The 26560-nt window shown below is 51.7% G+C and overlaps 1 protein-coding gene across 4 annotated transcripts in view; it reads right to left on the bottom strand.

Moving 5' to 3' along the window:
* PRMT8 (protein arginine methyltransferase 8) overlaps positions 1-26560 on the bottom strand; it is a 71721-nt gene that overhangs the window by 20961 nt on the left and 24200 nt on the right. For all 4 annotated transcript variants that reach the window (XM_043881166.1, XM_043881163.1, XM_043881164.1 and 1 more), the window contains 5 exons: positions 19396-19581; positions 11397-11552; positions 8763-8826; positions 2352-2494; positions 1683-1770 (listed from right to left, as the gene is read on the bottom strand). In XM_043881166.1, the coding sequence (XP_043737101.1) occupies positions 1683-1770; positions 2352-2494; positions 8763-8826; positions 11397-11552; positions 19396-19581 (637 nt within the window). The remainder of the gene's footprint in view (positions 1-1682; positions 1771-2351; positions 2495-8762; positions 8827-11396; positions 11553-19395; positions 19582-26560) is intronic.

Here is a 26560-nt window from a genome sequence, read left to right as displayed (position 1 = left end):
AGGCAGCATAACCACACAGCTCCAGGGCAAAATATGTCCTATTTATTCATGCATTTGAGCAACATTTGCCGTTGAGCTGTTTTTGAAACCTATCACGAGATTGCATCTGGCCTAGATTCTGAGCCCCTGGGGGCCAGCGTGCTCTGCAGTCAGGCTCCGGGCCAGGGCCACAGGCAGGAAGGGGCTTAATGACACAGCTGGGGACCAGATCCACGTTGCCACGTGTGGCATCAACAACTGTCACACCCCTTAAATACATTGTCTCACTTCATCCTCACGACAAGTCTACAGGTTGAGGGAGTTTTATCTCAGACCGAGGCTCAGAGATGTTAGGTGACTCGTTCACGGTCACCCAGAGGATGCAAAGCCAGAGCTGGCCACCTTCAAAGCACCATCATCTAACCTCCTACCTCTCCTTGCTCACTGAACATTAGAAATGACGCCAGATGGGCCGGAGGGCTCAGACAAATGTCCCATTTCTGTCTTGTCCTGACCTGGCTCTGAACATGCTCTGAGTTTATATTTCCAGCAGCACAAAGACTAGACTTTGTTGGACTCTGGAGTCCTAACCTCTGGAGGCCGGAAGCCAGTCTGCTCGATCTGGGAACCTCTCCATCATAGGGAGTCTAGACGAGGGGTGTTTAGCACTGCGCTGGCAGGAACCCAGATCTGCGGAGCCTGTTGGACCGTTTGGAGTTTCTGCTCATGCTTGGGGTTGGATCATGTGTGTGCTCACTTGTATGTGTGTGGGGGGTGGGGGGGAGGGCTGGATCGAGTGCATACTCACTTGTAAGTGTATGTGGAGGTGGGGAGGAGGTCTTTGCCCTTTGTCGCTTTAGTTAGTTCTGGCTAAGGACACAAGTCTGTCTCTAAACCTTGTGTGTGTGTTCAGATGCTAAGTCATGTCTGACTCTTTGCGACCCCTTGAACTGCAGCACTCCAGGCTTCTCTGTCCTTCTAAACCTTATGGAAGCATAATCTGTTTAATCACATGGAGGACCAGGCTTGTATCCCTTGAGAACGGTCACTCTTTAAATGAAATAGAATCAAACAACTCTTTGGGGACCAGATAAAATGTTGGAGAGTTGTGCGGGGGTGGGGGATGTTTTTTCTAAGAGAGCACCTTTGCAAATGATTAAGCACAAAGAGCCCAGATTCGGATGAGCCCCCCCCCCCCCGCCACCCACCGCCACTCCCCCATCCACATGCTCAGCCTCCATCTCCCTCTGTATCTTACTTATATGAAGGAGAACCAATATTATGCTGACAAATTTCAGGGATACAAAGGCAGAGTTCAAACGACTGGCCTGGCTGGAGACCCTCCCTGTCCTTATGTGGATGTTAGGGAGAAATGACCTTTAGTAGCTTTCAACCACCTGCCGGCTCTGCAAAAAAACCTCAGCTTCTGCCGCTTCATTCATTTTCCATCCACCCTGCATTCATTCTCTCCCTGCTTTACCTCCCACCAGCCACATTCTTATTTCCTCTCTGTAGAAGCCCCACCCTTGGGACCAGCGGAAAACAGCCAGAGAGAAGAATCCAGAAAAGGTCACAGGTATAAACTCCTGAGAGGCACAGCAGCTGTGTCCGCGAGATTGACCACTCATGCCCAGCCCTCTGAAGTGCTTCCCTCCCGCAAAAGCCCCCCTCAAAGCCCAGCAGAGAATGAAAAGGTGACTTACAGTGGATTTTGAAGTCCTTGTACTGTCTGTCCTCAATTGCTACCACGTACAAAGCCGCCCGGTCTGGAAACATAAGCCCTCCAGGTTTCTGTTGATGAATTGTGGGGAAATGGGTCTCGTAATCTATTCACCTGACAAAGACATACATTTTTGAACTGCACATGGAGTCTCCAGACAAGCACCCCCTCGCCAGCATTCCTCATGCAGCAGACTGTCACCTCGGCCGGGGAGAGGGCTGGGCGGGGAGGCTCAGTGTCGATTTTGGTACCAGTAAAAACCCAAGGGGCGAGGTGGGGTCCATAGGACAAATGCGGAGGGGCAGAGGCGTGTTCAGTGAGGGCGGTGGAAGATATTTTGATTTCTCAGGCTGGAGAAGCTAAGGATCAAAAGCTTACTGGCAGCTGTGCAAACCCTTAGTACTTGTTGACCAGCATAGACTTTGGACAACAGACAATGGGTGTCTATTATGTAAAAGAGGCCAAGGTTAGACCTACGAATGCTCATTCTGTCCCCCAAAAGCAGATCTAGTTTAAAGAGAGGGGTCTGGGAGTGGTGACCCTGTAGCCCAGGTCCTCTCTGAAGTCCTCATAGTCTCCCTCGGCTACAGGCAGGGGCTGAGCAGCCAGGCAGCCGGCGGGGCAACCAGGGGACAGCATGCAGCAGGCTCACCAGCCACTTGTCCCTGGCGAAGATGACGGTGGTGAGCATTGACTCGTAGAAGAGGCAGTAGCCCATCCACTCGCTGATGATGATGTCTACCTTGTCCACAGGCAGCTCCACCTCCTCCACCTTCCCCTTGAATATGGTGATGACTGCAAAATAAGAACCCCACGGCCGCACATTGCAGGGGCCCAGGCCGGGAATCGTGAGCACCCCGCATCAGGATGTGATCACTCTACAGGGGTCAGCACAGTTTGGATTCCCTCTGCCTTCACCACGCCAGTTTATACTAAGGACTGAAGACTCCTTGTGTGATTCCTCCTAAAGTGTATTGGGCAGTTAAGATCAAACCAGTCCATCCTGAAGGAAATCAATCCTGAAAATTCACTGGAAGGATTGATGCTGAAGCTGAAGCCCCAATACTTTGGCCACCTGATATGAAGAGCCAACTCATTGGAAAAGACCACAGTGCTGGGAAAGATTGAGGGCAGGAGGAGAAGAGGGCAACAGAGGATCAGATGGTTGGATGGTATCACTGACTCAATGGACATGGGTTTTATCAGGCTCCTGGAGATGATGAAGGACAGGGCATGCTGCAGTCCATGGAGTCACAAAGACATGACTGAGCAACTGAACAACAGCTAAGGGCCTGTGCTGTGCTAAGCCCAGGATGGGCACTAGGTGCCAACAAGTCCCTGAGGCAGACACAGCATTCTTATTCTCATTTTTAAGGAAAGTGAGGCTTAGAGGGGTTCAATGATTGCCATGGAAACAGCCCAGGTCCGATAACCAACGACCCTTACCCTTATCAAGGCCCCCGCCCCACGTCAGGTTGCCTTGACAACTCAAGCCCACAGGAGGCTGAGAGACTGATGCCACAGTGTCTGTTCACAGCCCAGGCTCAGCCCCAGGGATGCCTGGCTAGTGTTGGAGGGGAGGGAACTTGGTGTTTTGACAAGAGCATGGGCTTTGCACTCAAGGGAACTGGCTTTAAGTGCTGGGTCTTCTCATGATGAGCTATATGACTTTCCGCAAGTTACTTGACTGAACTCCAGTTATCCAGATAACAACCAGGAGAAGCGACGTCTACTTGGCAAGAGGCTGTACTGATGAGATGACACAGGTGAAGGGCAAGCTCACAGTCGGGGCTCTAGCGAAGGCAAACACTGACACCATCTTCATGGTGACCAGGTGACTGAAATGTTAAGGTGGATAGGATTTAGGCAAAGCCCCTGCTCTAAACATCCTCTGCCCCTGAGTCCCTTCCCAGACCCGTCCATCCCTCTACGGAAGGAGAAACTTCTCAGTTGAGCTTTTGATCGTTCAACACAGACGTACACCTCATTAGGGGGCTCATTTTGCATTCATTGCTGTAAAGATCCCAGCAAAAGCTATCCTAGGTGCTGCTGTGCAATTGACAGGGTGATGGATTAGTTGGCTGGTTGCATCAGAACCTTTCCTCTGGAAGGAAACTCTTCCTTCACCATCCTCTGAAAGACCACCCGACGTCTGAGCTTTTCTGGGGAAACTAAGCAATGACCTGCATGTGTTCAGTCGTGTTCAGACTCTGTGACCCCCTGGACTGTAGCCTGCCAGGCTCCTATGTCCCTGGGATTCTCCAGGCAAGAATACTGGAGCGGGTTGCTATTTCCTTCTCCAGGGGATCTTCTTGGCTCAGGGATCAAACCTGCGTCTTCTGCATTGGCAGGCAGATTCTTTACCACTCTGCCATCAGGGATTCTCCCAGGATGTCAAAAGAGGGTGCCAAAATCTAGGCCTGAGCCTGGAGGGGAGGGGAGTTTGGGGGAGAACGTATATGTACAGCTGGGTTGCTCTGTTGTGCACTTGAAACCATCACAACATTGTCAATTTGATTCCCTGGTGGCTCAGTTGGTAGAAAATGTGCCTGAAATGCGGGAGACCCACGTTCGATGCCTGGGTTGGGACAATCTCCTGGAGAAGGAAACGGCAACCCACTCCAGTATTCTTGCCTGGAGAATCCCACGGACAGAGGAGCCTGGTGGGCTACAGTCCATGGGGTTGCAGAGTCAGACAAGACTGAGTGATGAACCCTTTCATTTTCAATATAAAATAAGGCTTCCTAGATGGCAGAGTGGTAAGGAATCTGCCTGCCAATGCAGAAGATGCAGATTCGATCCCTGAGCTGGGAAGATCCCGTGGAGAAGGAAATGGCAACCCACTCCAGTATTCTTGCTTGGAGAATTCATGGACTGAGGAGCCTGGTGGGCTACAGTCCATGGGGTCGCAAAGTCAGACACGACTGAGCACACACACACTAATATAAAATAAAAAGTTGTAGAAAAATCCAGGCCTGCTGTGCAACCTGGTACAAGCCACTTGAGATCCCTGTCTTGCATCTGCGAATGGACAGGATCATAACCTGATCACCTACTCCCGTCTGTGGTATAGACACTCCCACCTTCTCCCTGTTCTGGCTCAGCCATGATGTCACAGGCAGCAGGGCTGGGAGCGAAGCCCTCGTCCGTGGTATGAGAAGAGTCCGACATGCCTGGGCAGCCACCCCATCCAAAGTGGACCCCAGCTTTCTCAACTGCTCCCTCCTATCCTCCAGAGCACCGTCACCATTTGTGATTCTATTGGGATGCTGTGTGTCCACTTGCTTTTGTGTCTGTGCCCTCTCTGAGACTGTAAGCATCATGAGAGCACAGACCTCATCTGTGCTATTCTCCCCAGCTCCCCTGCATCTGGCCCTGGGCCTGGAGTGTGGTGACATCCCTCCCCCAGGGGTGGGTGCATGAACCCAGTCCTGGGATTATTCATGGGCTGCCTCTGAGGGAAGCAGCCATTGCCAAGAGCCACTACAGATTCATTAACAGCCATTATATCTGATTAACCTCATCCCTTCTTTGGACCAGCCTATTAGTCAAGTTAATGAATGAAATAATCATAACAATAGCTAACATGTATTGGCTGCTAACGGCACATGTACACTGTTGTGCTTTATACAGGGCTGTGCTGGGAGACACTTAACAAGGGGGTTCTCCAGGAAGGATGCCCTGACTTGCAACATCTGCTTGTTTCTCCATGTAAATACTCCCACTGAGGCCAATTTCAAGCCACCAAAAGGCCTGCATCCATTTCTGCAAATTCACTGAAAATTTACTAGGGGACCCAGCACACTGTAGTTTTACATATGGTAGCTACATGAAACCCTCTGTGGTCTGTACCACTGTCGTTCCCATTTTCCAGAGCAGGAAACAGAGGCTCAGAAGGTCAGGTGCCTAAGATCACAAGCTGATCTGTTGGAATTGAGTGTGAACCTGCCAGAGTCGACCACCATGCCGGGCCCCACGTGTGGATCTGGGAAGGCACCTTCTCCGTGGCCTCTCTGGAGGGGAAGCTGACCAACTGTTGTGCAAATTCACAGCTGTTCCCCGACTGTATTCAAAGGTACTGGTTCAGAGCTGAACTGGACTAGACCAGCCCACCGGGGCCACCCCACTGCCCCCACCCCGGCTCCTGTCCATATGTAGATGACACCTCACAGAGAACAGTGATCCCCAAAGAGCAAGGCTCTGGGGACTCCTGGGTGCATGCTCAGTCCTGTCAGACTCTTTGCAACCACATGGACTGTAGCCCACCAGGCTCCTCTGTTCATGGGATTTTCCAGGCAAGAATACTGGAGTGGGTTGCCATTTCCTCCTTCAGGGGATCTTCCCTATCCAGGGATCGAACCCACATCTCTTGCGTTTCCTGCATTGGCAAGCAGGTTCTTTACCACTGAGCCACCAGGGAAGCCCCTGTCTCTGCCTGGGGACTCCGAGTAGACTATAGTGAAAGTGCCAAAGTGAAAGTCGCTCAGTCGTGTCCAACTCTTTGAGACCCCATGGATTATACAGTCCATGGAATTCTGCAGGCCAGAATACTGGAGTGGGTAGTCTTTCCCTTCTCCAGAGGATCTTCCCAACCCAGGGATGGAACCCAGGTCTCCTGCATTGCAGGCAGATTCTTTACCAGCTGAGCCACAAGGGAAGCCTAGTAGAATGTAAGGAAGAACCAAATCTAACACCATGTAGATAAGGTGTGATTCTCAGTTTGGATTCAAAGTATCCACAGACCGGAGAGAGGTGAGGAGTTGCTGCTGGGCAGCCACACGTGGGTAGATTACAGATCATGGCTGATGCCAGCTGAGCGCCAGTGTGGCCTGAGGTCCCCACAGCTGCTAAGGAAGCCAGAGCATCCTCTGCCAGGGTGAGAGGGATGCTGGAGCGTGGCCAGAGGAGAAGGGGGCTGAAACCAAAGCCACAGGTGAAGGAACTGGGGGTGTGTCCCTGCCTCTGTGGGATTAGGGCTGCCAGGTGAAGGGGAGCCCCCTTACTCTTTGTGGTCCCAAAGTGATGACCCAGAGCATTGTGGTCAGGTGGCAGGGAGGCAGGCTCCTGGGGAAGGAAGTTCTTCAAACCATCACAGCCCCAGGTGGCTGCTGGTGGGACCCTCATCAGGGGAATTGTCCCAGGACTGGATGGCTGCAAGCACGGAGGGATGCTATAGGGCAGAGAATTCGAGCATTGTCTACAAAATGCTTGGGATGTGTGACCAGGAAGGAGCAAAGTGCAGAACATAAAGCCGGAAAGATCTACAGTTAATGCTTGCTGTACAGGCCCCTCGCGTGTTTTCTCTCTAATCCCCCTGTAATCCTGTGAGTTGAGTGTGGCGGCGTCTCCTGCGCCAGGAGCCGGGGCTCAGAAGGGGAACCACCTGATGAAGCCCTTCCTGCTGCCCCTCTGTGCCTCACACTCTGCTCAGGCTTCTGCATCTGTGACCCTCATGCTCCAGGGCAGAAGAAGAGAAAGGAGGAACCGACTATTCCCTTTAGTGTTCTGAAGAGTCAATGGATTAGCACTTGTCTACTAGAACTATGGGTCTCCTGGGCAGGCAAAGAGAGGAAGTGGTGGCTGACAGCCCTGATGTCCAAGAAGACACCCTGATCTGAACACGTGTGTGGGCCACGCGGGTGGCAGGAGCCACGTGAAGGCCGCACGCACGCCTGCAGGTGGCCATGTGGAGGTGCGCGTCTGCCTGGGAACAAACCCATCCGGGGAGCCGTACGGAGGTGGAGAGGGAGGGAGATTGATTGATTCTGGGTAGCAGGTATTTTATGTCCTGGGTTGTTATTTATGTCTCTACACCTACGCTCCCGAGACCCACACAATTGGCTGTTGCCACGTTTCAGAAGCATTTCCATGGAAGCCAAGCTGTCCTCTTTCTAGTATACATGCCAAGGCAGAGCACGCTTTGCCTTGAAAAGACCCCCCCCAGGCCTGTGTGAAAAGGAGAACAAGCACGTGCCAAGGGGGGTGGCCATCCACCTGGGGATAATGGTTTGTCCCTCCCGGGCCTTTGCCTCCATAGCACAGAATCAAGTGTGAGCCTTCGAAATACAGAGCAGGGAATGCTTCCCTCCTGGAGCCACAGGGTGGGCTGAGCAGATGCCACCAGCAAAGGACAGGCCAGATGGGGTCTGAGGCCACGTGATGAGCAGGGGCTCACGCTTGGAGGGGCGTGGTCAGCAGGGGCGGCCTGGCTCCACCCACCTGAGCCTGAGCCCAGAGATCAGGCACCCATGCAGGGGCCTGCCCAGCCACGGGTGGGAGCCCAGCACTGCATGGCAGGTTCGGGAGAGCAGGAGGTGGTGACGGCACACAGGAGACTGACCCAGTGTGTGCACGCAAGCTAAGTCGCTTCAGTCGTGTCCGACTCTTTGCGACTTCATGGACTGTAGCCCACCAGGCTCCTCTATCCACGGAGATTCTCCAGAGAAGAATACTGAGTGATGGGAGATACAGGAGTTATTCTGGTCAGGGACCCTCGTGAGGGTGAGCGTGTTCAAGATGAGTCCCAGAGGGAAGGGCTGAGGAGATCACAAACGCCTGGGAAAGGAGTGAGGAGAGGAAGGGAAGGAAACACAGCTCCTCTTGTGCTCAGACTCAAGCTGTAAGAAGGTCCCGCTCCCAGGGGCAAGCTACTTGCCAAGACAGTCCATCAGCAGCGGGGCCTGTGGGCATGAGAAGACGACGTTTCTCCAAATACAGAGCCTGGGGTCTGCTGGGGTGTTGCTCAGTGGACATAGGGCTGGAGGCATTGAGAGGGAACGGGAGGAGGAGGGACAGCTGGGGCCAAGCAGAGGGCTTGGAAATGAAGGTTTTAGCCTCAGGCTGGGCTCACCGCAGGCTGAGTTGGGACAGATGTGCCCTTGGCAGGCCTGGCAGGGACTGGGAAACTCTGAGCCCTGTGGGCAGAGTCCTGCTAACAGGGCAGCGGCTGGCTTCCACCTTTTCAAGGCCAAGTGGTCTTACAGCAGTCTCTGCCACCCAAACAAGGAAGTACAAACCCCTCGCCCCCTCCCTCCACGGAAAAGCGGGAGGAGGTACTGCTTACTGTTGTCCAAGTGGTTGGCCTTAATGATCTTCTCTGAGTAGTCAGAAATACTGGAGCATTCAATCTAGAGGGGATACAGAGCAAAGGAGCCAGGTGTCAAAAGAATCACAGCACGCAATTTAGGGCCAGTAGAACAGACGGAGGTGCTGAGGCCTGGGGGTGCGGTGGCCTGCCCTAGGCCACACAGCTACTTCGTGGCAGGTGGAAACCTAACCTGCAACCCTTCTGAAGCACAGGCCAGTGGCTCTCCCACTAAACTGGCTTCTTTTGCCCTGCGATGGAAGGCCTGGCCTCTGAGTTGGGAGATCTGGTAGGAGCGATCAGGCCTCACTCTCCTGGCATGGCCACTGTCCTGGGGGTGGTCAGGGGAAGGAGGTGGGAAGGCAGAGCCCCCAGAGTGACTATGAACTTCCCTGCTGTCATCCTCCTTCCCCTGGCCCTCCCTGGCTAAATGGGTACCATCCACAAGTAGGACCACCGGAAAAGCGCAGGTCAAGACTTTGGGGCGTCTTTGAGACCCTTCCCCGCCCCATGGGCAGACCTGTGTTAACTCTCACTCCTTCTGCAATCTCCACCTTTGAAAGAATTGATTCTTCTTAATCTAGAAGTCTTGCCAGGCTCTCCAAATCTTCTAAGCAAATGTGAGAGTGTTAGTTGCTCAGTCGCGTCTGACTCTTTGTGACCCCATGGACTGTAGTCCGCCAAGGCTCCTCTGTCCATGGAATTCCCCAGGCAAAAATACTGGAGTGGGTTGCCATTTCCTCCTCCAGGGGATCTTCCCGACCTGGGGATCGAACCCCGGTCTCCTGCATTGCAGGTGGATTCTTTACCAGCTGAGTCACTGGGGAAGCCCCTCCTAAGCATAGGGCTAAGATATTTGAGAAATTCGCTGACTTTCAGCTGATAGTAAGACCTTGTGGGAACAGCAGGAGAACACGCCCCAGTCTGACAGTAGAAAACCTATCTCCCGGGCTGGAAACACATGGGCAGCTGCCAAGACCAGCAGCTGAAGCCCCCCCTGACATGGAAGCAAATGATGACTGCTCTGCCCTGGGCTTCTGTCTGGCTCTGGAGCTGAGCTGAGACCTCAGAGACCCCCTGAAGGGAGGACAGAGGGAGTCACAGGGGGTGTACATCAAGCCCTGAGGCTCTGTGAGCACCTTGGAAGGGAATCAGTCCCTTGACCAGAAGCCCCCATCTTGAGGAAGGGGCTTCATAAAGGAAGGAAGGTTGGAAGGTGGGAAGAGGCAGTGCCGTGGAGACAGCAGGACTTGACTGTGGGCAGCCGGGCTGACCCTGCACCCTCACATGGAGCTCAGGCGAGTATATCATGGCTCTCCTGGTCAAGGCTACACCAGAGGGGCCTTGAGACTGCCCCGAGACCCCCTCCAACCAGGACCCAGGTATCTTTCAAGTCAGGCATGTAAAGTGAAAGTGTTAGTCGCTCAGTCATATCTGACTCTTTGCGACCCCATGGACTGTAGCCTGCCAGGCTCCTCTGTCCATTGAATTCTCCAGGCAAGAATACTGGGGTGGGTTATCATTTCTTTCTCTAGGGGATCTTCCCAACTTGGGGATGGAACCCAGGTCTCCTGAATTGCAGGCAGTTTCTTTACCATCTGAGCCATTGAAGAAGGCATGGAGGGGGATGCTGTTCAGGCAGCGGGGTGGGGATGCACCGGGATTTGGGGAGCTCTAGTCAACCGGGAGCCTGGCAGGGGGTGGAGTCTTGAGACAAGCTGCAGGGTGATCCAGCTAACGAAGCCCCACTGAAAGCTTCCAGCCAGCCTCTGCATTGGGCCGTCCCATGCACACGCTGTGTTTAACTGCAGCATGCCTTGTATTTTGATCGAGATGAATTCTTGTTTTTCAGCCCTAGACCCACTATGTCAGCCGGCAGCTCAGAGATCTGCTTTCTCAGTTTCTCCCCAGTTCTGGACCCTCCCAGCCCCCTGTCCTGGGGCTGCTCCCAGATGCATTGCGGGAGCTCTCCAATGGGTCCCCCATCACCACCTCTAGCTGGAGAGGCTGCAGGAGCCAGAAGAGCAGGATGAAATCTATCAGCTTGCCTTTAAAGAACAGAGGAAGGAGACTGTCTTGTTAGTGCCCAGGGTCCCCTCCCATCTCTACTAATAAAGACTAGGCATTTGACTTGCACCAAGCACTGTGCTAAGCACTTGATTTAGGTATTTAAACTCATCCCCTCCTCGTAGTCACCCTGTGGGCAAGGTACTGTAGTTATGCCCACTTTACAGATGGGGAAACCAAGGTACAGAAGAGAAGTGAAGAGTCCGGGTCATGCCTATTGTGAGTGGAAGAGCGGAGATTCCAAACAGAGCTCACAGGTGTAGCCACCCTGCCCTGCCTCTCAAGCCCACATAGGACTAAGGACTCCAAGGTTATGATGATCCCAAAATGGTTCCAGAAAAGTAAAAAGTCCTCTACACACATCAGCAGGTCCAGGGCATGGCTGGGAGCAATGCCCAGGTGACAAGGAGCTAAGGAGCTTGCCTGCCTCCCGAGAGCTACGCCTGATTGCCTCCTGGAGGGTGTGTGTGACCCCAGCAAGGACGGGAACTGGGAAGGGCCAGAAGGACCGGGAAGGGCCAGTATCCCCGCAGAGGCCATGCTCACCCCGAACACCTTCTTGGCCCCTGCCTTGGCAGCAAACATGGAGAGGATCCCGGTGCCGCTCCCCACATCCAGGACCACCTTGTCCTTGAACACGTGTTTGTTGTGGTACATGGAGTTCCGGTAAGTGAGCGTCCGCACCTCATCCTTCAGCATCTCCTGTGTGGAAGGAAAGGCAGAGTCGATGTGTTCAGGGCACCTGGCCACACACATATAGGGTCATGTGCCCAGGGCTGTCCCGCCGAATTCTTCAGGGACCTCAGCTCTGTCACGAGGATAAGCCACGGAAGAGTGTGGCTAGGCCAGGGCCCCCCGCTTGAGACACACAATGCCCTAAAAGTCTGCCCCAGAAAGGTCACTTTGTACCATCGAAGGAGAAACTCCCATCCAGACCTGGGAAGGCTCCAGTTTCTCAAAAACCAAAAAAAAAGGAGGAGTGTGAGCACAGCGTGAGGGGTTTAAGTTAGACCTGAAGCAGAACTTTCTGTTGTGGTGAGAGAACTGTCATTCTTAGTCCTTTCCTGATTACGTGCCCTGGACTTCAACTCCACCATCAGACATGGAGACAGTGACCTTACACAACTGCATGAGGTACCAAGAATAGCTCCCAAGGAACAGAGCTTAAGGATGGGTTTTCTGAATAGGTTCTGAGTTTTCTGGAATTGGTTCTCTGATCCGATTAGATTTAAAGGCATTAATGAATCTGTTGCCATTGGTGAAGAGGGCACTGGTGAAATGACAAAAGTGTTACTCAGATTTTAGCCTTAGATATCTGTGATAAAGTTCCTACAAAAGACAGGACTCTGAGTGACCAAGTATTTCCAACCTTATAGCATTTTAATGGGGTGTATTGGTTGGTTGGTTGGTCGTTGCTAATTGTACTAGAAAACTTAAAGGAAGAAAATGATGAGCTGAGGGACTTAAATTCCCAGCTCATTTAGCACCTGAAAACTTCTATGACTTCTAGGAGAAAAAAAAAAAGGAAGAAAAGAATAAAAGTGGGGCGTGAAACCCTTATTTTCCTGCAAGGTCAAGATTTTTGAAAAGTAAAGCCAAAGTCTAATCTTGTCTGAATGACAACACAGATTGAATCCCTTATCCTTGCAGGGTCTCTTTGTTAAAGTTGAGTTGTTAACTGGAAAAGAAGAGTCCTGAGAACTGGAATGGGAACATATGGGCAGATTCGGGTGAAGCTGAGACCTCAAGTTTCTAAATTGCAGTCTTGTCTGCCAGCAGAAACACCTTCTAGCCCTGCCCAAGAAAGCTCGTTTTCCTTTTCCTGAAGAGCCTCACCCGTATGTGCTATGCTAAGTCACCTCATCTGTATAGGACTCTTTGCGACCCCATGGACTGTAGCCCGCCAGTCTCCGCTGTCCATGGGATTCTCCAGGCAAGAATACTGGAGTGGGTTGCCATTTCCTCCTCCAGGGGATCTTCCCGACCCGGGGATCGAACTCGCGTTTCTTATAGTCTCCTGCATTGGCAGGTAGGTTCTTTTTACCCCTAGTGCCACTGCGATAGGGTTGGTGAGGGTGGTCCTGAGTACTTGTATTACTTTGCAAGCAACTGTACTAGTATGGGGCTTCCCAGGTGGCGTTAGTGACAAAGAACCACCCCGCCTCTGCCAAGGAGACGCAAGAGACGTGGGTTTGAGCCCTGGGTCAGAAAGATCCCCTGGAGGAGGGCATGGCAACCCAGTCCAGTATTCTTGCCTGGAGAATCCCATGGACAAAAGAGCCTGGCAAGCTACAGTCCATGGGGCTATAAAGAGTCAGACACAACTTAGTGACTAAAGAACAACAAAATAGCAAGGCACAGACAGTGACCCAGGAGGAGGTGTGATACACACCAAAATAACTACATGATACTTCTAACTTATACAGATTGAAATCTGGGGAATAGCTGGTGGGGGGGGGAGTTGTATAGCAAGAGTGAGAGAACAATTTGAAGGGAACATAAAGTTGGATTGAGCCGAGTCTATTGACATGGGTCCACTGAGCAAAGATTGTGGATTCACTGTTTTACCTCCAGGGGCTTGGAGCGCATCTAATAGTTGTGGTTGATTGAAGCCAACATGGTCAAAGTCAGCTGATACTAAATGAATTGGAAATGCCAGCACATCCCTGATAAGCAGAAAAAGAAGGTATCCAAAAAGATTCAGGGAGATTGGAAAGTTAAATGCATCTGTCTTGTGAGACCCACACACCAACGCCAGAGAACAGACCCACGCTATGAGGCAGAAATTTATGAGGGAAGTCCAGCATCCTTGACCAGTTCTGTGTGCCCTTCTCTCTAGGTCAGAAATTACACTGGGAACTGAGATCCAAGTTACCATGGGATCAACATCCAGCTGGGATCCTGGGGAGCAGGGGCCAACTTGTAGCATGTAACCACCAAAGATGAGGAGGGTGTGGTCACTGCGAAGGACAGGAGAGCCAGAACAGTATTTGGGAGAGTTTGGCTCACCAAACCCTAGGGGGTGACCAGTTAGTTAAAATACCTCTAGAAAATAAGTCGTGAGAAGCATACTAAATTCTTACTTGTTCTGTTTCAGCAAAAAAGTTATAGGTCTAGTGAATGGAAGTCTGGCTTGAATCACCGAAACAGGATCATCGGCCCTCAATGGATTCCCAGACTTAAGCCAGTTTATAGACTCAGGACTCCTTGGATAAAAGGGAGGCCATGATATAGGAGAAGAAACCTTGTCATGCTGCCAAAGATGTGTATTATTCATCTTTCTCCAAGTCTTCCTCCTAGAAAACCTTCAGGCATTTAGTAGTGTGTCTTCATTGAAGAAAGGAAAATAAACAGATTTTTGAGGATTATTGGACACCAGCTCTGAACTATTGGATCACTAGTTTCATGAGATCCATGAGACCATGGGACTAACTCCAGGAAACCCACATCTACATTCAATTTGTCCATTTGGCCTGTGCAGAAGAGAGGTGGAACTTCGAGAGTGACCATGGATCCTCATAGTCAGGTGAGGACTACGATTGCAGGGGTTGTCTCAGATGTGGTTTCATTGTTTGAGCAAATCAATCCAGAAGGTTACTGGCCTTTTTTAAAATCAATTTTAGACATTTATCCATCCATATTTTGTCAAACATTTTTTTTTCTGTCCCATTCTTTCTCTTCTCCTCTTGAACTCCAATTACTCACATGTTTTACCACTTAATTCTGTCTTACAGTTCATCAAAGCTCTGTTTCAGTTGTCAACTTTTTTCTCTCCATTCTTCAGTTTCAATGATGTCTTTCTTTCCTGTCCTCATAATCATACATATTTTCTTCTGTGTATTCTATTTGTTATTCATTCCATCCAGCAAATATTTGGTTTAGATACTGTGTTTTTCAGTTGGAAGATTTCAGTTTCACCTATTACATCCATTACCTCTCCCTAGAAATTTTTAAAAATCATTTTTATTATACTGATAGCTATTTACAAATCTTTATCTTATCAGCCCAACACCTGGGCTGCCTGTAGATCTGTTTCTATTGACTGATTTTTCTCTTGACTATGAACCAAATTCTCTTGTTTCTTCTCAGGTCTTGCCACTTATCTTTTATGCCACGGATGGTGTCTAAGGAACAATAGTAGCTGAAGTTAGTTGTTTCTCTAAGTGGGAATGGCCTTTCTTTCTAGGCAGCTAGAATGGTGAGTTGATCGGCTCAGTCCAATCAAGGGTTGAGCAGGTTAGGAGTTGAGTAGGATTCGTTCAGATGGGGGAATTTAATTCATCTATCAGGGCCTTGGAATTCAACTACAAGAGCTAAAAGTATTTGTGCTTGCTTTTCAGTCTACACACTACTTCCTATGTTGCTCCAAGGCTCATATCTTTGGTTATCTTAGAAGCTGAATAAGGTGATGGCTTGGTTAGACTGAATTCATATCTCAGTCTAAATATTTTGAAAGTGAGTTCGTGCCTTTCCTTCCAGAAGCTCTCTGGAACCAAACACTGCAAGATCACTTGACATAAAAAAACAGACAAACAAACAAACAGGGCCTCAAAACTGAGAGTCTACAAGACTGAAAGATGGCATCCTCACAACCAGGCAGGGGGCACAGTGTGCAATCCGTGCTCTATAAGGAAGGGGCCGGGACACCTGCACACAAACCACAGCTCCAGTGAGCTCTCCGGCAGGCCCAGAGTATCGTTTATCCTTCTGGGTCTTAGTCTCATTTGAAAAATGGGATAATGAGAGCAGCTATTTCATAGGGTCATTGTCATGACCAAATAAGGGAAGGAAGTGTTACAGAAGTGCTTAGTTCTGGGTCTTTGTGAAAACGAGGACCCTTTCCATCTCTGGGAGGAGATTGTTGAGGGTGAGTAGGGAGTGGAGGCAAAAAGATGACAAAGATTCAGAAGTCTCCCATTCATACGCGTAGTTCCAATTCCTCACTGCCTTTCCCAGTGGAATTAGATCGGCCCAGGGTCTCTGCAGATCCCTAAAAGGGATCTCCCCAGGTCTCTGCAGATCCCTAAAAGGGATCTCCCCTTCAATCTTTCCCTTCCTTAAGGCTTCAGACCACAGGAGTTCAGTCCAAAGGCACTAGTTGTGGGGGAAGAGAAATTGTGGCACATCAAGGCTATCTCCCTGGCTCCCCAGCCCTCCCTGCACACCCTTGCTTTAATCCCTCCTGAAAGAGAACAGCCCAGAGACATCTGCAGACACTCAGACAGGAGTGGGCCACTCTGCAGTGGCAACAGCTCCCACCCCCAGGTGGGGGTGACTTTGTCTCCTGCCCACTGAACACATGGCGGCACATTGACTAATGGCTGGGAAATGCGGCCCCGAGGAATCTGTCTCAAAAAGAACCTGCAGCCAGACTGTCAAAAGAAGAGAGCTGGCTGGGAGCGGGTGGGGTGCCCAGGCCTGGGGGAGGCTGGGAACACGGTTCTGCCGGGCTTGAGTCTTCTGGCAGCTGAGGCGGGATCTCACAGGTCGTGGGGCCGGGTTGTGGGGCTGGGTCGTGGGGCCAGGCCCCTCCTCTCTGCACACGAGGACATCTGTCTCTTCCACTCCTTTCTTCTCGCAGAGGCCGTGGGACAGGATTCACGGTCCTCATCTCCCTGTCCCCTGCCTTCTCAGGGCCAAGCATGGAGTCAGCTCTGGGGGAACGATAAGATGCATGACCAGAAGTGTTCAGATTCACTTCCCACTGTGCCTCCCAACCTCCAGCGGTGCCCCCCACCACCACACTGGGTACTTGTTTGTATTTGCCGACTAATCAAACCCAAGCCTGCCCACACCGTGTTTCCTAAACACTCGCTGGTCACTATGAATCAGTGAGCTGGCGGCACCGCTGCCGGCCCACGTGAGGGTCTTGTTGATGACAGGAGAAGCCCGCCGAGTGGCCAGCTCGGTTCCGGGTGGGCTGTGAGATGTGGGTCTTGTCCAGACTGAGGAGGTAAAGGCATCCCCACGAGCCATCTGGCATGGAGAGGGGATCTCTGGTGTCTGATAACAGAGAAATGAACAGGTGCTCTCTGCAAAGAATCACAGGAGGAGGCCATCCACATGCCCCGACCTCCTTTCACAGAGGACAGTCACAGAGACGAAAGGGCTGGAGGGGAGCTTACAGGTAAAGGGAGACCAGTTAGCCCCCACCACTATTAAAGACCCCTGTGTTTCCCCAGGGGCCAGGATCTAGGGATGTCCCCCCAGGGGACATCAGACGCTCCAGATGCCCGGCCATGGAGGGACCAGCAGTGCCCGGGTGAGTAGATGCGCCGCTAGTTCAACAAACCTGTACGAATCAGACAGTGTGCTGAGTACCTGGGTCGGAGGCCAGGAACCCTGTCCTGAAGGAATCATAGAGGTGTAACAGCTCAGAGAGAGCATCCTGCCCACGTGTGTTGTGGTGGGCGGAGGGGTCAAAGGGAGCGGGGCAGACGGGAGGGGCCCACCACAGCCGGTCCCCTAACAGGGGGGCCGGGGTGGGGCTTGGGGGACTCCTAGAACTATTGCCCCGGTGGTTCAGGCGGTAAAGAATCTGCCTTCAATGCAGAAGACCTGGGTTCGATCCTTGGGTCATAAAGATCCCCTGGAGAAGGAAATGGCAACCCACTCCAGTATTCTTGCCTGGAGAATCCCATGGACAGAGGAGCCTGGCGGACTGCAGTCCATGGGGTCACCAAGAGTCTGACATGGCTGAAGACTGACACAGAACTGCTGCCTCTTCCTAGGAACCTGCTCTAAGACAGATGCCCAGAGTCCCAGGCCTGTCCTTTAATTAGAGGCAGGGTCCTGAGGAGGGAAGCTCTTGAGAGCACCCTTCCTGCCTCCCTAGGACAGGGCTCCATCCACCATCCCCACCCAGATAGAAAAGAAAGAAGAAAATGTTAGTCACCCAGTCGTGTCCGACTCTTTGGGACCTCATGGACTGTAGCACACCAGGCTCCTCTGTCCATGGGATTCTCCAGGCAAGAACACTGGAGCAGGTTGCCATTCCCTTCTCCAGGGAATCTTCCTGACCCAGAGATCAAACCCAGGTCTCCTCACAGCAGGCAGATTCTTTACCGTCTGAGCCACCAGAGAATGCTAGCTTCCCAACGCCAATGGGAACCGCCAAATGCTGCAGGCTCAGCTGCCCAGGGCTCCCTCGGCTGGGACCCTAGAGCTAAACACACGGTCCAGCCCCTTCCCTGCAGGCCCCATGCTCTGATGTGGAGAGCCATCTTCGGGGGGTCAGACCCCTCCACCCTCTGCCTCCTTGGGAAACTGCAAAGGGACCAGCAGGAACAAAGGCAAAGTTAGAAAGAGAGAAAGTCCCATTTAAAACGCTGTATGGCCCTGGGGCCACAAACGTGAAGGTTTCATTTCTAGCTCTGCCGAGTATCAGCTTGAGCACCAACAAACCAGCAAAGACGAATGGAGGTTGATAAGATTCTTAAGGTTGTATAGCCTCATCTGGGGACAAATAATAATACCAAACTTGTTGGGTTTTTTGGCCTGAGGAACCAATGAGTCAGTAACATAAAACATGGGGAGCAACACCCAGTGTGGATGGAGTAGGCACTCAGAAAAAGAAAAAGCTGCCTATGACTTATTAAACATGCTTTTGGCAATGCAGCACCACTGTTTGGATAAAGGAAGGGTTTACAGAAGCATCTAATTGAAAGGGGAGCTCGGTGACTACTTTTGAAAAAGCATTTGCATAGCAAGCGAGCCTTTGTTCCTTTTTCAAAACGTTTTCATACTGTAGGGGGATCATAGAAACACTTCCCTCATAGAGTGCTTGGGGCTTCGATGCAACGACACAGATAGCTTGCTGAGAAGAGCGGCCAGCCCTGAGTACGCGCTTGGCTCATCTCATGTCCGTTGTTTAGTTGTTTATCTGGGGTGAGGAGGTGCTGGAGGTGGTGGGGGAGGGAGGTAAGAAATACTGCCTGTGCCCCCGCTGCAGCCAGGAAGCGCTCGTTAGAAGGCTCTGTTCTGTTCCGCAGCTAACATCAATCTCCCCTGCTATGGAAGAAGACAGCATTTAGACATAAGAACTTCCTGAGAATCAATCAGGGTGTCAGACAGGCCCAGGTTCCCAATGAAGCCTGCTGACCCTGCCTAGAGGTGCTCACTAGTCCAGAGCGAACTTGCGGACCCATGTCTGCCTGAAGACAGGACATCAAGATGCCAGAAGAACCCCCAGCTGCAAAGCATCTGGTAGTAAGGACCAAGGATGTCTGGTCTTCTTGGACCTCCAGACTCAGGCTCAGGCAGAGGCGAGGATGCTGGACCATAAAACAAGGACCCCAGAAGCATCTCTTCCTCTCTGATTGAGAAACACCCAGTCACGTGCTTTCCCTTGCTCACCGGCTCCAGGCCTGGCCCTGATCTCTTACATGGGGAGCCCCCAGGATGAAGACAGCCCTTGGCCTTGAGCTTTGGGGAGATCTCCCTTAATGACAGCAGAGAACTGCATGCGGGATGCTGCCCTAGGAAAAAGTGCGGTCACCGCAGGACCCAGCTCGCCTCGCTTGGCCAACAGCGCAGAATACCGTACCTCGTGTATCCCAAAGTGGGCATAGGAGTCAAAGTAGTAATCCCTCGAGGTCATCTCCTCCGGGTTCAGCAGCTTGGACATCTTGCCCCGTCCTGGGCAGCTGGGCTGAGTGGACACGTGGTGGACACACTGCACAGGCTTGGCTGGGACGACCGGCTGCGGGGGCTGAGATGGGGGGCTGCTCACCTTTGGGAAAGAGGAGGGGCAGGTGTGAACAGCGACCACGCCGTGCCCTCTGAGACTCCGCGTTCCCTCTTCCTCTCCCTCCCCTCCCCCAGTCCAGCTTCCATCAGCCCCAGCAGCCAAGGTGACGAAGGGATGGTATCCCCAAGCTGATGGTCGTGCTGTGTGGTCGGCAGTGTGCTTACCTAGGAACCAAACCTATCTGTTGTTTAGTCGCTAAGTTGTATCCGACTCTGCAACCCCATGGGCTGTAGCCACCAGGCTTCTCTGTCCATGGGATTCTCCAGGCAAGAATACTGGAGTGGGCTGCCATTTCCTTCTCCAGAAGATCTTCCTGACCCAGGGATCAAACCCATGGCTCCTGTATTGGCCACTGAGCCATCAGGGAAGCCTCCTGAATTTAACCCAATTCTGTCTCCTACTAGTTGGTGACCTGGGCCGATGTGTGCCTCAGTTTGCATATCTGTCAAATGGGGACATTAATACCTTTCCTTAGAGGAGAATAAAGGGAAAGAGGTAATAGTGTCACATAGCACCCCGTAGCAAAGTGGCTGGAATATGGATCTCAAGGGCCAGTCCCCTTAAACATGAATCCCTGCCACTCACCAGCTGCACAACCTTGGCCAAAATTATTCACCTCTTGGAGCCTCAGTTTCCCCAACTCTAAAATGGGAATATAAAGGTCCCCACCACGTAGAGCCGTCCTGAAGACTAGGGAAGGTGGTAACTGGTAAGGGCTCAGAGAAGGGCCCAGGGCACCATGAATGTGTTTGACGAAAACAAATCCCATCTGTATTCTTAGGCAGCTTAAGCCCCTGGACTTCTCTCCACCACACAGGCAGCCCCCAGCCCCCGAAATGCAGGTCTCTTGGGTTCTGGTTTCTCACACCTGTTGTCTGCCCTCCCCCAGTTTCTGGTTCACTGTTTGACTCTGAACTTCAGCAGAAGTTTGTTCTGAACTGCGAGTGCTGTCACTGATAGACAACCTCCTGTGAGCACATGGCCCATCCCTGGTTCCTTGACCTGACAGCCAGCTCAGCTCCACCCCCCTCAGCTGCTGCTCGGCACTGACCAGTCCTTCCTCCTCCACTGGCTAAGGGGAAGACAGAGGAGGAGACAGAAGCCCAGAAGTTCAGGCTTCGCTGCAGAAACATGGTTCTGCCAGGAGAAGATTGCCTTTCCCAAAGTGTAGGAAATCCAGGCATCCCGAATTTGTAAAAGTCTACTTTAAGTGATGCGTTAATACGTGTAAAGAGTTTAGAACACTTTTTGCATGTAGTAAGTGCTTTATTATATGAATTATCATTGGTTAATTAATGCTGAAGCTGAAGCTCCAATATTTTGGCCACCTGATGCAAAGGGCCAACTCATTGGAAAAGACCCCAATGCTGGGAAAGATTGCAGGCAGGAGGAGAAGGGGATGACAGAGGATGAGATGGTGGGATGGCATCACCGACTCAATGGACATGAGTTTGAGCAGACTCCAGGAGATGTTGAAGGACAGGGAAGCCTGACATGATGCAGTCCACGGGGTCACTAAAAGTCAGACATGACATAATCACTGAACAACAGCAATAATCGGTAGTAGTAGTAACAATATTCCGAGTACACTAACATCTCTTTGTTTATGCCTCAGTTTTCTTATCTGTGTGCTGGGTCCACACAGACTTACTATCTCCTCTCCAGCAAGGGAAACAGGGAGGTCCTAGGACAGAACAAGATCAAGAGATCCGAGTCCATCCCCTCCACTGTCCTGCAGGCATAGCCCCAAGACTGCCCAGAGCCCTGGGCTGGAGGGGACCGAGCTCGAAGGGGTGGTAATGGTCCCGTTTTCCTGGTGTATCTAGGCTACAGCCTCTGGGAAATAAGCAGACTTCCCAGTTTAGCAACCTCAGATTTCAGGTCGGCTCGATCCCGGGCTGTCTGGCAGAGGAGGCAATGGGCTGCCTCATTAGAATGCAGCAGGTGCGCCCACCCCCCGCTTGGGATGTTGGTCACGGCCTCTGGGAGGCTAAAAATAGACTGTGTCAATTGCACTCTCCCGTGCTGGCTGCAGAGTCACCTCTAACGCTGGAGAGGGCTCTGTGCATGAAGCTGACCCCAAGCTTGACTCCGTTTAAATGTATTAAGGAGACAGAGAGTCCCAGCTGGACTGGGCTCTCCCACAGTCAAGGTCACAGGGGCCTCCTGCACCCCTGAGCTCCAAGCCTCTCTGAGTCCAAGGTCCTTGCCACAGGCTTTGTGAGTTTCTTTCCCTGGTGCCAACTTACAAAGTGCCACCATGTGCCTCCCATTGCATCACGAGGCAAATGATGGGTGGATTCGGGGCCGTTCATCTCAATAATCACAGGTCCAGGGGACAAAGAATTGACTGTGACCCAAGCCCTGGTACCAAGGCCATCAGCCCAGCTCGGGTTCTTGCAGAGAGAGAGGACTTGAGATCTGCCTATTGGCGGCCAGGGTGCCCTGTCCCAGGGGGCTGGGGTGGGCAACAGCAGAGGTACGTTACCTCCAGGCATCACCGCCTGTTTCATTCCACAAACACCCACTGAAATTTGGCAGCCGTGAGTGCTGTGCATCCCGTGGAAGAAACAAACATGCAAGTACCGTGCCCTCAAAAGACACGATCTAGTGGGAGTCGGAGACCCTTGAGGCTCCACTGGATGGTGGAGAAAGATTGGCTTTACAAGAAAAACTCAAGCTAATTGCTCTGGGCCGGGGCGGGTGGGGGTGGGGTGTGGGGCAAGTGCCAAGTACAGAGAAGTCACTTCAACTTGAAGACTGAGAGAGACCTGAGATCGTGGGGCTTTCCCCATGGATTTTGGTGGCTGTGGCTGATGGGAGGGAGTCGACTAGAAGGACGTGAGAATTCTAGGAGGGCTTGGCTTCAGCAAATAGGAAAAGGGTAGAGAAGCAGTGGAGCTTGTTTGGGGAACATGGCGGGGATACTGGGAGCTCGGACTAGAAGAAATTACAGCCAGGCTAAGAGGTTGTAATTAAATATGAGATCGAGAGGGAGCTGTTGGTGGTTTGCAGTCAGGGAGCTCAAAGGTTTGAGCTCTACTTGAGGAAGAGTGATGCTCTGGCAGCCTGCCGGGGGGGTGGGGGGGGCGTGGTGGGGAGAGCTGCAAGGAGGAAGGATGAGGGGGAAAGTGGGGCTGGGAGGCAAAGTACGAGCCTCCGAGCCCGGTTCCAAAGTCCAGATAATGAGCCACTTAGCCACTGTGGTATCAGAGGCGCTGCCTGCCAGAGAAATCGCAGAAATAGAATCCACAGGAGTTGGCAACTGTCGGAAGGGAGGGGAGAAGAGAGATGCTGGAATCAAAGATGACTTCAACATTTCAAGCCTGGCTGACTAGGAAAGTGGTGGTGCCACAAACAGAAATAAGCAAGTCAGCAGGAAGAGCCTGCTGGGGCCAGGGGGAGAGGGGGGAGAATAAACTTCGATTTGCCTGTGAGAAGTTGGACACGTCACTGCACCATATGAGGAAAGATGTCCGGCAGGCAGGCGGTGATGTCGTCCCAGCTGGGAAATGCCATAAACACAGCCGAAAGGTCAATGAGAAACTGAGAAGCACGTCTCTGCCACACAAGGCAGCGAAAGTTAATGTTCTTCACGCGGTGGAAGTGGTAGCTACTCAGTCGTGACTGCTTCTTGGCGATCGCATGGACTGTAGCCCACCAGGCTCCTCTGTCCACGGAATTCTCCAGGCAAGAATACTGGAGTGGGAAGCCTTTCCCTTCTCCAGGGGAATCTTCTCTACCAATTTAGGGATTGAACTCGGGTCTCCTGCATTGCAGACAGATTCTTTACCCCTTCAATGGAGGGAGCCCTTATAAACCAGCCAGAACAAGAGGAACATCTCCAATTTAACACTGAACAAAGAAAGGATCTTACAGTCAACTCACATGAGGATCACCACAAATGGCAAATTAACATGCTGCCAGAATATTCAGTCTCTCTGGAAACAGATAACATCCAGTGAACACAAAAAAGTTATAACTTTTAAATTCCAAATAAGCGCAACTCTCTCCCTACCCACTCCAAAAAAAAAAAAAAAAGACTAAAACTGGATTTGTAATGATTGCAGAAAAATAAATGCTTTCAGATACTTCTAGTGCTAGTGAGACTTTTTGGGAAAATAGTTTGACAAATGCATTAAAAGTGGTAAAAAGCACAAATCCTTTAGCACAGCCATTCCATTTTTTTGGAATATATCCTAAGGGAAGAATCGTGGATAATCATAAGCACGTGGCTGTAAGAATTTGGTGATGACTCTATTCATCACGGCAGGAAATGAGTCAGGGGCTTCCCTGGTGGTCCAGCGGTTAAGACTTTGCCTTCCAGTACAAGGGGTGCAGGTTTGATCCCTGGCCAGGGAGCCTAAGATCCCACATGCCTTTTGGCCAAAAACACAAAACATTACACAGAAGCAATATTGCAACAAAATTCAATAAAGACTAAAAAAAGGAAGAAAGAATATGAGCCAACCTGGGGTTTTCACAAAACAGAACTGATTGTACAAACCACGGAGCATCTACACAGCCGTTTCAAATGTGGCAGAAGAGTGTTTAATAACAGAAATGTGATCATGATGAACTGTGGGTTGAGGAGCGCCAGTGGGTGAAGAGAGAGCATTTTTAGAACTGAAGCCTCTTCATGCCTGTGAGTGAGGAGGGGAGGCCTGGGGAAGGTCCTCAAGTCGGCGGCAACTGTCACAGCGTGTTGGGTTGTGGACAGTTCATTCCTTCCGTCCTTGTGCTGGTTCATGTATTTTTAAATGTACGCCACGAACCAGTACGAGCTTTGTGAAGAGCCGAAAGTAGAAACACTGGAACTGTGGCCCCAGACCTCAGATGGAAGCTTAGGCTGGCTCTCTAGATTTGGAGGCCATCTGCAGAGGAGGGGGCCTGAGGGGTTCACTTGGGAGAGACCTCAGGGAAGAGGGTAGAGGGGGTGAGGATGGGGCAGCGAGAAGCACCCTCCTCTGAGGACCTTGGAGGCACCAGGGGACATGGAGGAGAGGCTCAGGAGCACGTGTCCTCACGCCTCTGGTTCTGGGACGGCCCCTGCTCTGAGGACATGTGACCCAAGCGCTGCACTCCAGCAGCCAGACAAGGGCACCAGAACAAAGCCAACCTCGTTCAGCCTCTCGTGTCCAGAGGATCCTGTGCTCAGGAAGCTGTGTAGTCAACTAATGCAGGAGAGGGCTCCGTGCATGAAGCTGCCCCAATCTTGACTCCACTTAAATACACTAAGAGAGAAAAAGTTCCAGCTGAGCCAGGCTGTTGCATGGTCAGTGTCCCAGGGGCCTCCTGCACCCCCAAGCTCCATTCGACTCTGAGTCCAAGGTCCCTTCCACAGGGCTCCCTGAGACTCTGTCTGGTTCTGGTAACCACTTCCACAAGGCTGTCTGTGGTCATGCCCTGGCCTGCCCTCCCTGCTCCTCCGCAGGGCCCTGGGCTCAGGGCACTGCTCTGGTGGAAAATCTCCCACTGCTGCCTGCTCCCCAATCTGCTCAGGGTCACCTTCCGCTGAGAGGATTTGTGACTTTGTCTTCTATTCTTAGTGTCCACTGCGGATCAGGACTCCTCGGATGCTGTGACCTGCCCCCAGCTCTGGCCTCTCCCAGGGCGTCTTCAGCACACAGCTTCTCACCAGTACTTCTCACCTGGCATCTCCCTGGCCCACCGCATTCCACTGCAGTCAATAGGCCCAGGCTCCTAAAGGCTGAGATATTAGATAAAGGGCTGTGGAAACACCGAAGCTGGAAACTGGAGTAGGGCTCCCTGCAAAAGTGGTGTCCAGCTGGTCCTTGAAGGGTTGGTGGGAATTCCATGGGCAACGCTGGGGATTCAGAGACAGAAATTTTTACCTAACCGCACTTCCACCTGAAAATGGGGGTAGATGACAATGGTGTTGATAACGGTGGTGGTGGTGGTGATGATGGTGGTGATGATGATGGTGATGATGATGGTGATGGTGGTGATGATATGGTGATGATGGTGGTGATGGTGGTGATGGTGATGATGATGCTGATGGTGGTGATGGTGGTGATGATGATGGTGGTGGTGGTGGTGATGGTGATGATGATGCTGATGGTGGTGATGGTGGTGATGATGATGGTGGTGATGGTGGTGATGGTGGTGATGATGATGGTGGTGATGGTGATGATGATGCTGATGGTGGTGATGGTGGTGATGATGGTGGTGGTGGTGGTGGTGATGATGATGGTGGTGGTGATGGTGATGGTGGTGTTGATGATGATGGTGATGGTGGTGGTGATGATGATGGTGATGATATGGTGATGATGGTGGTGATGGTGGTGATGGTGGTGATGATGGTGGTGGTGGTGGTGGTGATGATGATGGTGATGGTGGTGGTGATGATGATGGTGGTGGTGGTGGTGATGGTGGTGATGATGATGGTGGTGGTGGTGGTGATGGTGATGGTGGTGGTGATGATGACGGTGATGGTGGTGATGATATGGTGGTGATGGTGGTGATGATGGTGGTGATGGTGTGGTGATGGTGATGATGGTAGTGATGGTGATGATGATGATGATGGTCATGATGGTGATGATGGTGGTGATGGTGTTGATCCTTAACAGTGACTGAGAGCACAGTGTGTTCCAGGCACTATGCTAAAGACTTTACAAATATCCCATAAAAGCCTTGTGATAACTCAATTAGGTACTAAAATTTACAGGTGAGGAAGCTGAAGCTCGAAAAATTCAATCACTTCCTAAGCCCAGAGTTAGTGAATAACAGCGCCAACACATGAACCAGTTATTGTCTGTCTGACAGCAAAGCCGTGCTCTTGACCCTGATACTGTGGTTGGGCCAGTTCTGTCCCACCAAGCTTGACAGCTTCTGCTGGAAGCCAGACTCTGCACTCAGAAGTAGGTAGCAAAGCCAGCCCAGGCAGGAAGCCCACCCTGGGGTTTGAGGGGAGAGGCTCAAAGGCCATGTGGAAGCAGAG

Source organism: Cervus elaphus, chromosome 22, assembly GCF_910594005.1.
Source record: "Cervus elaphus chromosome 22, mCerEla1.1, whole genome shotgun sequence".
In the NCBI taxonomy this organism is placed as follows: Eukaryota; Metazoa; Chordata; class Mammalia; order Artiodactyla; family Cervidae; genus Cervus; species Cervus elaphus.
The sequence above is the reverse complement of the archived record's forward strand: the minus strand, read 5'-3'. Positions and strand labels throughout refer to the sequence as shown.